At 39.6% G+C, this 12,914-nt stretch overlaps 1 protein-coding gene across 1 annotated transcript in view; it reads right to left on the bottom strand.

The window, feature by feature from the left end:
• ATP6V0A4 (ATPase H+ transporting V0 subunit a4) overlaps positions 1-12,914 on the bottom strand; it is a 33,177-nt gene that overhangs the window by 18,870 nt on the left and 1,393 nt on the right. Inside the window, exons 2-8 of the mRNA XM_088141555.1 lie at positions 11,332-11,410; positions 10,261-10,355; positions 8,985-9,110; positions 5,845-5,939; positions 4,600-4,726; positions 4,376-4,458; positions 230-323 (exon numbers count right to left, since the gene is read on the bottom strand). Of these exons, the coding sequence (XP_087997681.1) occupies positions 230-323; positions 4,376-4,458; positions 4,600-4,726; positions 5,845-5,939; positions 8,985-9,110; positions 10,261-10,355; positions 11,332-11,410 (699 nt within the window). The remainder of the gene's footprint in view (positions 1-229; positions 324-4,375; positions 4,459-4,599; positions 4,727-5,844; positions 5,940-8,984; positions 9,111-10,260; positions 10,356-11,331; positions 11,411-12,914) is intronic.

Here is a 12,914-nt window from a genome sequence, read left to right as displayed (position 1 = left end):
CACATTTTAAATGGCAGCTGCCATTTTAATCTCCCATAATGCCCTAAATGGTGTGGCTCTGAAGCATTATAAGAAACAAAGATGATGGTCTTCAGACCCAGCTGCTTGTTGATTGGCACACTGGGAAGGAGGCCAGGACACATATCCAAACTCCAGTAGCTGCCAAAGGTTGGCACATGCTGACATACAGCATACCCTATCACTCCAAGCAAGTCCAAAGGCTACTTACTGTGTTGAGATCTTCAATCCTTGTGTTCACACCAGCAGCCATTTCTCGGCGTTCTCCAGCTGACTCGGGGCAGGGATATATCGTGGCACGGAACCTAATGATGAAGCAAGACTGGTTGCATCCCATCCTGTCCACTGAAGGGCACTTTATGTCAAGCTACCTTTATAATAAAGGTCTGGAAGTAATGGCTGAAAAAGGCAGTAGCTAGATTGCTAACCAGTACAAAGTACACTGATCCCAGGAGGCTTGTACTGAAAGATCTACGCTGGTTGCCAACTGCTTAATAGGCACAATTTAAGATATGAGATTGCTTTTTAAAGCCTTGAATGGCTGAAGACTTGACTAGCTAAATGGCTTAAGGGCTGTTAAGGGCTTGTCAGGCCATTAAGTTCTTTAGGAGAACTCTTCTGGAATCATCCTTCTCAGAGACTCATCTACCTGACATGCAGGAGAAGGCTTTCTCTGTGTTGCTCCCAGGCTATGGAGGATATTCTCTTGGGAGTGATGTTTGGCTCCCATTCTGTTTTTAGAGAATCTATAAAAATGCTTCACTTGTGCTGGACTTTTCATTGTTTATTGATCATGCAAATTACTACCCTATTAGTCTCTTATCCGTAATTAGCAAATAAGATGCCTGATTTCTATAGTATAAACTTTTGGAATGGATGTGTTCTGAGAATATCTTGGTCACAGAACAGGCAGGGTTTAAACCTGGTCACTGAACTATGGACCAATGTACAATATCACATCATCTAGTGGAGAAGTATTATAGTCTTCCCAAAGGTGCCTTTTATGCTGCTTTCATAGACCTAAAGACCGCTTTTGACTCTCTACCATGCAAGAGACTCTGGAGAAAACTCGCTGCAACATCGATTGATCACTGTTTTCTTAAACTGATGAAATCTTGACACCACCATGCAAGTGAAGGTAAATCTAAAGGAGACTTAACTAAACCTATTCCCACCCTAAAATTCATAAAGCAAGGCTGTATTCTTCCTCATTATTGTTTAATCTGTACATTAATGATATTGCTGAAGTTTCTGCTAAACTAGAATTTTATTCTCCATCTCTTACGCATCGCCCCATTCCTATTCTTTTATATGTTGATGACGTGGCTATTCTTTCTATAACTCAAGTGAACCTGTATAGATGCCCTGAAGCATTATCTTTTTACTGGCTTAGGGAACAACTTGAGATTAATTACTCTAAAACAAAAGTTTTAATATTTCCCAGAAAGCTCTTCAAGATCCCAATTAGCTGGGAGATCTATTGAGCAAGTTATGACTTTTAAGTAATTAGGTATTCACTTTCAATCCTCTATTCCCTGAACCAATCAAGCAAGGGAGCTCCTTATAACAGCCCCAAAACTTTCTTTGCAATTATTAGATACATAAGTCAACACGTACCAGCAGTCATTAAACTATTCAAAGCTAAAGTTTTGGGTCTGATGCTAGATGGCATGCAGATATTTATCCAAATGGATGCTTCAGTCTTATAAGTTATTAAATCTAAATTCCTAAAGGCCATAACCCAAGTTCCTTACTCCATTGTTAATTCTCCTGTTTGGTTACAATTAGACAGCATCTCCTTTGGGACTCATCTAAGGCTATGCTGCCTTAAACATTGGCTGAAGCAAATTGTTTGGGGATCATCCTTAGTTCACCTTAATTTATTAGATACATTTGAATCTTCTCTAAGGAAAGAAATCAATTTTGATTTGGCTTATTGTGGCTTTTCATTCCCAGCATTAGATTTGGGACCTAGATCTTCAAACAAATAGAACCTCGGTTTCTCACTTCCATTCCCAGATACTTTTTGAAAAAACATCTTGCACATAGAAAGCTTTTCACTTTGGCTTGAATTAGCCAGGCACCTATTACAGCAACAACTGATGGATACTTCAACACCCCTATGATGCTGATATGTACCTGCATATGTTCTGGCACAGTAGTCAAATCTGTGTCTTATGCACTATTAGAGTGATCTCTGTATACTAAATGGAGGAAAGAACTTGTAACACTAATTGTTAGAAATCTTAATAGGAAGTCATTGCTCTCCCCCTAAGAGACCAAACTTGAGCTGTTTCTAAAAACGCTGCCAAATTTCTAATAATAGCAATAGCTTACAGGAGGCACCTGGTGTCTTCTTCACACTAATAACTGTTTTCAGGCATTCCTGTACACGTTTATGGCTGTTTTCTATTTCATATACTGTTGTATTATGTATTTAAAAAAATGGTCTTGGACCATAAATGAATGAATGAATGGATCAATGAATGAATGAATAGGGTTATGGTTAATTTTTATCTTCTGCACTGTTGGCTGTTCCTCCACATGACACCGGAGCTGTACAAGAACAGGGTACAGAAAGGTTGGTACCAGGGTGGATGAGAAGGGTTTTGCTTCCCCTGCAACATTATTTTCCAAAACAGATGCTATATCATTGTTTCTTCATATGTCTCTTGCGAAAAAACCAGAGCTAAACCTATCTATTGCTCTTGGTGAAGCCAAGATCTGGGATAAGGGGCAACATTTACCCTTTCAGCACCATCTGCCTACCTACCTTTTCCCCATAATGTGGATCATAAAAGAGGGTCTGGATTTTTTAATTAACTTTATTATTTTTCAGCGACTATGGGACAGAGAGAGCAGGGCGGGAATGTCAAGATGTCACTGAGCCTGCAGGGACCACCAGAGGCTTAACACATCTTTTTACTTCATTTCTAGGCTAGATTATTTTAAAAGCCAAATTGATTTGTTCCAATGCTGTATAGAGTGACTGGACCTTTCATTACTTGGCAAGCTGAAACTGGGGAAAAAAGTGCTATATATCCAGGGGCACCATTGGGCGGATCAACATCTGCAAGATGGTGAGCACAATATTGCAGTGCAAACCTTGCTCCTTTTGTACACGTGCATACAAAAGAGGCAGGGCTTCCATCACACTATTTTGCCCCCCACCCCACCCCCAATGCTGTTGCACATGCCTACATCACTTCAGCTTCAAACATGGTATGGATTCTCCAACAATATATTCCATAAAAACCAAACCATCCATTGAAGCATATGAATAAATCCTTCATTAGGAGAACCTTTAGATGCTCAGCCTAGATTTTAAACTGAACTTTTAAGTTTTTAAATTGTACCTAAAAATATATTCCTGTTTAAAAGAGCCCACACAAGCTACATTCACTCCCCTCTCCCCGTCACCCACAAGGTTTCAGCACTATGGCTTTGATCTTTTCACAGTCCTTTTGCATGTCAGTTTTGCCTGTCAGAATGTCAGTTTTACTTTAATGACACCTTCATCTAGGAAAGCTCACAAACAATTCACCGGAGAGTCTTGAAATTGATAAATCTGCTGCAGAGTTCCTATTAGCATTTGAGCATCCTCAATTGAAAGAGAGAAGGCTTGGGGAAATGCCTATTGTTTTGTTCTGCTTCCCATTTTAATAAATCTGGTAGTTAAATTTAACACTAATTAATTTCTCTAGTGTTAAAAATTAAGAACAACATTCAGCAAAAAACAAGAGACACACATTTTATAAAATACAAGTAATACTGCTTAGCAGTAATCTGAAATCTTGAATTCCTGCAGGGCAAAGAATATTACACAGCAGATGGGGTTTTCTTGTTCATGGTTTAATAGAATTCCTGTTTTTGCATTCTTTCCTCCCTCCCACCCCTTCCCCAAAAAGACAAGCTTTTTATGTCCCACTGAGCCCATTGGTTTAGGTTCATAAAATGTGGTGGTATTCAAGCTTTTTAAACTACTGCAGATCTCTGAGGTCCTCCAACTTCACTCTTGGGCATGGATGATATCATTTTGGCTCTTTAAGGAGCTGTCCTTATCCCCAAACATCTGTAATCAATGGGACATGTTTAACATGAACTTCAGCTACAGAACTGGAAGCAATTGTGATAGTGATAACTATCTATCAGGGAGACATGAGTAAAGGTTTAAATCTCACACAGAGTGGCCAAACTGGACTATATCAGCGTGCCCCATCCCTGAATTTAATTACACCTTGTATTTTCTGGGTTGGATCCTGTCTAAGTTAGGTGCATTAAAGTTCCACTGAGATCAGTGTGAAAAGCCAACTCAAGATGCATTAATTTCATTTACAGTCAAAATGCTCTTTCTCACCCATCACAAATCTTCTTGATTTTCTGTCTCAGCTGCTCCCCTTGATAGAAGATGATGAATACGTTCTTTTTCATCTCTTCTTTCTGGGGAAGGAAATGTGATTTAAGTAGAAAGAATTTCAAAATAATCACGGAGGTGACCAAATACAGTCCCAGTAATTCCATAACATGATATCCCAAATAAAAGATCTGAGGCAACAAAATTAAAAACCTGTCTACACCTACAGTGACAGGATCTTCCAAGGGTGTATCCATTTCACTAAACTTCAGATAGATGTTTCCCCGGCAGGCTCTCCACAGCAAACGTTCAAAAGGCACCAGCCTCTCTCTTTTAATCACACCAGCTATGAACCTATGGAATGGGTATTATATATTACCAAATATAATATACTGTAAATCTACTCTTGTAAACTTAATTGGCTTATGGAATTATACCAGTTGTAAATCTACTACCAGTTCCTATAGTGGCCTTCTGTAACACGGCAGCTTCTGAATGTGTTGGGATTGTAACTCACAGCATTCTCAGATAGTATGAAATATCCTAAAACAGAGTGGGCAAATTTTGGGAGCTAAGGGCTGGCACTCCCTGAGGAGCTTAGGGACTGAGTGACGGTCACAGTAGTGGGGCAGAGATGCAAGCGGACAGGGTTAGGTTTAGCTTTATGTGTGGAAATAGGTCAGGCTTTGGATTTTTAAAATATTTGGTGGGGAAGAAGTCGGGGGATTGTCCCCTACTTTTTTTTTTTTTTAAACTAAGCCTATGTAAGGATTATACAGGGAATACCTCAAGCGTGGGGATGGCTAGCCCCATAGAGGCCTTCTGTCTTCAGCCTCAGATTTTTCAACCTCTTGGACTCTCCATCTCCTTTTCAGTAATGTTTTTAATTAATGTTTTATGTATTTATATATATTTATGTTTTTAATGTTTGTTGTGAATCGCCCAGAGTTCCCCCATTGGGGGGAGATGGGCGGTTGAAAAATTTAATAAATAAATAAAATAAATAAATAAATAAATTATTCTATAGCTTTCTTGTTTTCTGTCTCAAAATGGTAGCACTTTGAAATTTAGTGGTGTAGTTAGAAGGGCTTGGGTGCCGTGCAGAGGTGGCCATTTCTGCAGGGGGATCTATAGGACTGAAGGCTTTTAGGAAAATGATGAAATCAGCATCATGAGGTAAGCTCAGCCCCTTTCATACATGCAACACCGCGACACGCGTTCCAAGAGGGTGGAGCTTGTGTTACAAAGGCGTGATCCCGATTGCATCATTTGCTGCCTCACGGGTGCCTCTGCAGCCCAGGGAGGGAAAATATTAAGTTGCTCAGGAATGCTAAATAATGAAAGGAACCTTCTTCTCACCAGCAGCACCCAGCCAGGAGAAACTGTGCTCACTTCAGTGAGTTGCTTGAATTAGGGGCTGCATCTCTAAGACATAAACATTGTGGATGCAGCACAACAGAAACAATACTCACCCCAATTTCGCAGCAATTGCTGCAGGAGTGCTTCTTAATTCCAACAGCCCTGAAGTGTCTTCATTGAAGAAATCATCAGGCAAATTAGTTTCAGTCTGAAAGAGGAGAAAGGCTTATCTTAAAGCCCTATTTCAAAACTCAGCCAATCAAAGACCCTCTTTATTATTACTTGTGGTTTTAGGACAACCTTCCCATACCTAGTATCCTCTAGATCAGTGTTTCTCAACCTTGGTGACTTTAAGATGTTGGTATGCTGGCTGGGGAATTTTGGGAGTTGAAGTCCACACATCTTAAAGTCACCAAGATTGAGAAACTAGATACAATAGCAATGTTAGATACTAACTGAGGGATTAACAGAAGCTTCAATCCAGCACATCTGAAGGCCACAATATTGGGGAAGGACATAGGGGGGCATATCCAGCTGGAAGCAGCATATAGAGAGTCAGAGGGATGACAAGGGAAATAGCAAGAACTATTACATAAGCAAAGAGGGCTGAAACATGCCTTAAGTTCTCGGAAGTCAGATAGTATCAGGAAGAGACTCAGGCAGGCTCTTCCCTGATTCACTGGAGTGTAAGAAGGAGAGGAAGTACAGCACAATTGTTCTTGCAAGGTTCTGTTACTGTAGTCTATCTCCAGAAGTATAGCTCTAAGCTTTCTGAAGAGCTGGTTTCCTGATCTGGTCTACAAGGGAAGGCTGACACAGCAACACCTAGCCAACCTTGGCTGATGTTAGGTGGGAGATCAGTAAGAAATCCCAGGGTCATTGGTTGGGCTGATGTAATGGTATGTGGGAATGACCTTGGGAGATCGGGGAAGAGTTGGATATGAGGCAGCTTAGCCTGCAGAAGGAATATGGCTATGGCAAGCATCTCAAAAGAGACCTCCCTAGTTTCTTGGCCTGTAAAGGTGACGGGGGAAGAGATGTAATTTTAGACTTGCAAGATTCTGTTTATGTAACCTTACGATAAAGTAGAATTAGTTCATGTGGTCATGCTTCCTGTCTGGACTGCCTTGCAAGGCTGACATCAGAGAATTCAAAAGAATATCTCAGCAGTAAAAAATGGCAAACCACTTCCATATTGTTGCCAAGAAGACTCAGGGGAGACTTTATAGAGCAAGTGGCTTTGGGTTTGGTCAGCTTAGTGCAGGTTTCCTCAACCTTAAGCCTTTCAGTTATGTTGACCTGCAGACCCCACTATATCTCACCAGCACAGCCCATGGCCAAGCTTCCTGGAGGCTAGCAATTGCAGCCTGACCCATGTGGGTCAGACTCAGCACACTGAGGATTCTAATAGAGCTAAGAGGCTTAACACACCTATTTTGAATGGAAAACACACAAAAAAGACAGCTGATTGACATCCGCACCACTCGGTGTGTGCCACTGTGAAGCAAAGAGATGGAGGAAAAAACTGAAGTGCAACCCGCTGAGCAAACAAAAGTTGCCTGAACTGACCTTAGCTCAGTTGGTCAATTGATGTGTGCTTGTGTGCACAGTGTACAGTGGGGAATGGTGTGGAAAGAATCCATCCATTCCAGACTGAATAAATGGGTTGGGCCTCTTTGATATAAATTACACCATGCCCAGAGAAGTCATGGCTTAAGCAAGTGTTTCTCAACCTTGGCAACTTTAAAATGGGTGGACTTCAATTCCCAGAATTCCCCAGCTTCAGAATTTCCTTGCTGGCTGGGTGTTGAAGTCCACCCATCTTAAAGTTGCCAAGGTTGAGAAGCACTGGCGTAGGCAATAATTGCATAGAGGGCTTTCCCTCACTGCCAGGTGTTATCCTGTGGCTGAGTCAGTGGAAACTATATCGGCATAAAATTACTGTCCCCACCGCTGATCCTTCATCTTTTTGCCTCTGTTTTGGCTTGCCACCAAATGGTGTCCTGCTTTCATGTATCCAAAGCAAAATAATTGGTTAAACCTTCTGTTTTGCTACCCTTCCCCTCCCTGAATATCACCAACGGGCAATAAGATATCACCACAGTGGGGCAAGGGATTTAGCAGACGGGGTGAGTTTTGACTGATGGCTTGAGCCATGTTTTTTCTGCTAGTTGGTGAGATGTCTAGACTTATGCCAAAAGTCTGGAATTTTTTTAAAAACTTTGCTTTCCATCCACCTCCATCCTCTTAGACTCATTTTCTGGCCACCATTTTTTCTCGGCTCTGTTTGGTCTCCTCTTCTGTTGTCTCATTGGTTGCAATTTGGAGTCCAGGGCTATCAAGGGTTGCATAAATCCAGACAAACCACTAGATGGCAGCTAAGGATGATAGAAATTTCCAGTGTACTGCTATCATCTAGTGGTCATCTGGAGAGAATAGAAGAGAATATCTGTAGCTCAGGTTGAACTGTGGAGTCCTTGGTGCTCACTGGGCTTGGTTGTTTGATTGCAGTCATTTCATTACCCAACAAGATAACTGCCATTTTTTAAAAATGTTTTATTTATGTATACCTCCATTATTATTCATGGCTACCAGTTATCACATTATTTTAAAAATGTGCTAGCCTATTAAAATCACACTATCTCCTCTAAGGTTGGTTTACCTTGCTTATGCCTTGTCTTAACATATTAAACCCCCTTATGAAGATTGATATTTTTGCTTCCTTTCTGTGATGTTGTTTTTCTGCCTCTACCATTTAACTATTGTAGGAATAGGCTTAATGACCTGCAGAAGCACACAGTTGATCACATATGGTACTGATGAAGTTACCTAGCTGGGTAATGAAACATCTGCAAGCAAATAACCAAGCTCAGAGAGCATCAAGGACTCCACAATACTTTTAATATTGGAACAGCTAAGCCTTAACTCTTAAGGCTTCCTCATGCGTGGACTGAGGATGAGGTGAAGGCAATGCCATGAGAGACAACTGAATAAAAATGTCCATGGTTGGATGCAAGTATGGAAAGGCCCATAGTTTGTCCCTGAGATGGCTAGGTGGGATGGACCCAAATTCCCAAAAATGGTGGCCAGAAAATGAGTCTAAGAGGGTGGATGTGGATGGAATTTTAATTGTAAGCCACCCAGAGTCACCCTCTGGAGGAGATGGGTGGCATATAAATTTTAAAATAAACAAACAAACAAACAAATAAATAAGATCCCGAAATAACAAGAATACATTTAAAGACTGTGTCACCTCAAAGAAGTCCTGGGTTTTCTTCAGGAGATGTTTGAGTTCCGTGAGTTCTAGAAAGTTCTGTTTCAATGCCTGCAGGTTCTGGTTGGCTTCTTCCAACTCTCCTTCCAGTTTCTCCAAGACAGTCTGTTTATAGCCAGAGAGAAACAAAAGTACGGTACGTCCAATCGTTCTGTCATATGCTTCACTGCTGACAAAATAGATTACTCTAAAGATGGATTATTATACAGCAAACATTTCAGAATGCATCTCAGCATATTAGGCAGTCTTGCAGTGAATATTAACATCTCAGCACTACTTCTGGGTATGAATGATTCACAAATGACACAAATTGGGTGCAGACAGCAAAATAACTATCAGAAAATCCAACACATCTCCTTCTGTCTGCATTAGGTAAAACAGTGAGGGATTTTAACATGTTTCTAACAACTTTACTAGCTAAGCACTAAGCTTCCAAATATTTCTACCTTTTGTTCTTCATTCAGCTTTAATATTAACCCTTCTGATCACTGTCTGTTTGGACTTTACAGACAAAAGAAGAAAATATTCCTTCCAGTCAAGGGTGATTTCTTGTTACTTCATTGACACTGTCTTTGTGTGTGTGTGTGTGTGTGTGTGTGTGTGTGTATGTATGTATGAATGTATGTATGTATGTACAGTATGTCTTCCCTATCTAGCCTACAACCCTAGTATTTCTTTGTCGTCTCCCATGTAAGTACCAACTAAGTGCAACCCTGCTTAGCGTTTAGAGTTTAGTCAAGATTGAGAAAGTACTAGATTGCACAATTCCTGTGCTCCCAGGTTTAAAAATTAGGTAGAGCAGCCACTCTCAATCTGGTGCCTTCACAATGTATTGGATTATACATATCATAATCTCCAACCAGCATGGCTATGTTGGCTGGGGAAGATGAGAACTATATAAGTAAGTCAGTAAGTAAGTACATTTATTGTTGTAACCACAGGTTATAACATATAACATGCCATAATATACAATAAAATAAGAGTAGAATAGTAAAATTGTAAAATGAAATATTTTTTTAAAAAAGAAAGAGTAGTAGATGTAGGAAGGTTAAAACAAGATAAAGCCAGAGCTACAACTAAGTAGCCTTCAGAACTGAACAAGCTGTAGCATTTATAAACTTTCTTTATCAAATAAACTAGTTTATTCTGAGTGCTTATAAAGATCTTGTCCTAGTATTATTTTGGATTTTTCTCTCCTGCTGGGTCAACACAACTATCTACCATGCTTCTCTAACCAGAAGCATACTAAGCTTACCTCTAAGTCAATCATTTCTCGAGGTGGTGGAGTCTCTGGATATTTCTCAGATGTGACAGGTAGGATCTCCTCCCCCATCTCACTTTCCAGAAAGCCTGGGAGCAAAACAAATGGAAACACACTGGCTAAGTTCACAAAACACACTTTGCTGCCTTTTCCACACCATACAAAGCTTGGTTAGTTGCAATTTTGGTGATTAACGATGTTGTGCAAACACAGGCATTGCCTAACTTTTCATCTGCTTAATACATGGAGCCACAAGTTGTGCCTCATTAAGAGATATCCTCTGCATTCATCACCAGGGCAGGCAACCTTTGAGTGGGTAAGGGTGCCCCTTTTTAGATCTCTGGTCTTCTTGCTTGGCAATGGTATGATGGCATCACTGGAAGAAACATGGAGCAATATTTTCAGCCCCACTTCTCATTTTTACAAAGTAGAAGGCATTGCTCATAAAAAAAAGGTACATTAAATCTATGGAAAGTTGAACCCATTTATTTTATTCCTTAGTTTGCCAAGGATCTACAGAAAATTATAGAACTTTTTCAAAAATAAAAAAAGACCTGGAAGGGGTGATGGTTAACAGTTTAGGAAGAGGGTATCCAAGAAGCAAGCATCTAATCTCAGTTTTAAGCCTCCCTCCTTACATACACACAGATCATTAACCCATGTGGATTAGGTAACTACAGCCTTGAGTGTGCACCCATAGGAGGTTACCTTTTCCAAGCAAGGACTATTTGTGCACCTAACCCTGTAATGTTGGCACTGACCAGCAGACTCCACAAGATCTCCAGCAAAAATTTTTACTGCAATCCATTTTTATGAATCTGAAATCTGCCTTTGGAACTCTCTGCTCATTTGTGCATGGTCTACAGTAGTCTACAGCAAACAGTGCCTCCTTTCCAGATAGTAATCCCCCCCCCCGACTTTTCGCTCAATTTCTGGGGACTTCTAAAATGCTAAATTGAAAAGTGCTAATAATTGCTGTCTCAGTATACTAAAACATTCCAGAGATTGTTTGACTAAGAACAGTTTTCAATAAATTTAATTTTCAATAAATTAAAAACTACTTACGAAGGATCCTTTCTAAGGATTCACATCTTCTTACTTCATTCACAAACTTTCTTTGAAAGTTGTTCACATTTGCATTCAACTAAAGATTCATATAAGAACAAAAGAAAAGATTAGCCAAAGCAACTTATCTATCTATCTATCTATCTATCTATCTATCTATCTATCTATCTATCTATCTATCTATCTATCTATCATCTAAACAGACTGATGGCTGAGAATTCTAGGAGTTATGGTTCCAGCACATCAGATAGCACCAAACTGGGGAAGGCTGAAGTCATGAAGATTTGGTAGAGGTACATATCAAGGGATTCAGCTGGACATACCAATAGCAGGTCAAAGTAAAATTATTTCTTCAAACAGTATCACCATGGAGGATATGATAACCAAAATCTTGTGCAACCAGATGGCAGGCAAATAACTTTTTAAAAGGCCTATACATCTAAAGAATGACTGTTTTAACTGATGACAGAAATACACATAATTGCATATCCATAATTCTATAGGCCATTGATATCTTCTCCTTCTCATGTAATATATTGCCCTGATTGTAGATAACAAACAAAGGCTCCCTTAAATCCCTTATTATTTTCTAAATAAGGAGTAGAATCTGGTATTTAGCTTTCTACATAGGTAATTCTTAGAATTTTAGGAAGATAATTTTCTGTCATTTAATGATAGAACTTTGTCTAAGAGGGAAAAACAGATTTGTTGCTAAGCACAAGATAATTTAGTAATGGTGAGATCTACACTCACTGTATCATGCAACATTGATTCCCAAATTAATGCTGTAAAGTGAATGGGTATACCAGAACATCCAATTCTTCTTCTGAGGAATCATTACAATGAACAAGAAGTTACTGTACTTAAAGAGTTTGGAGAAACAGAGTGATTTAGAGAAGAGTTGAGATAAGAAGGCATATGATCTTTATATCTTTTTAATAGATGTAGCAGATACCTATAAGAATGGCAGGACTGGAATGGCTGCCATTGGCAAAATTGGAGGTCCAAACAATCTCAGATGTGCAGATGATACCATTTTGTTAGCTGAAGGTAAGGAAGGCTTAGGGGAGCTCATTTTGAAAGTAAAAGTAGGAAGTGAAAAAAATTGATGTTCCATATTAAGAAGAAAAAGATGTCAACCAGTATGCCTAGCAAAGGCACAACAGAGAGCAAAGAAACCAAGATGGTGGATAACTTTACTTTCTTGGAGTCAAGGATTGATAAAGAAAGATAGTGTGCTGAAGAAATAAAGAGGAGATTTATCCTAGGAAAGAAGGCAATGACTATCTTAGAAAAGATAATGCAGGATAAGGATATTTCTAGGACAAAAAGATCAGAATAATAAAAGCAATTGTTTTCTGGTGTTAAATTGTGAATGCTGGATATTGAGAAAGAATGAGAGAAAGAAGATAGACACCTTCAAATTATGGATTTGGAAATGGTTATTAAAAGTACCATGGACAGCAAGAAGAATGAATCAATTGGTCTTGGACAACTGCTCCCTTGAGGCAAAGATCAGTAAGCTCACATACTTTAAGCATGTGATATAAGCAAATAATCAATTAGAAGGAACTATGCTTGGC

Source organism: Python bivittatus, unplaced genomic scaffold (genome assembly GCF_059951505.1).
Source record: "Python bivittatus isolate LINGU-HERP-01145 unplaced genomic scaffold, Pbiv_v1 ctg000330_np1212, whole genome shotgun sequence".
NCBI classification, from domain to species: Eukaryota; Metazoa; Chordata; class Lepidosauria; order Squamata; family Pythonidae; genus Python; species Python bivittatus.
The sequence above is the reverse complement of the archived record's forward strand: the minus strand, read 5'-3'. Positions and strand labels throughout refer to the sequence as shown.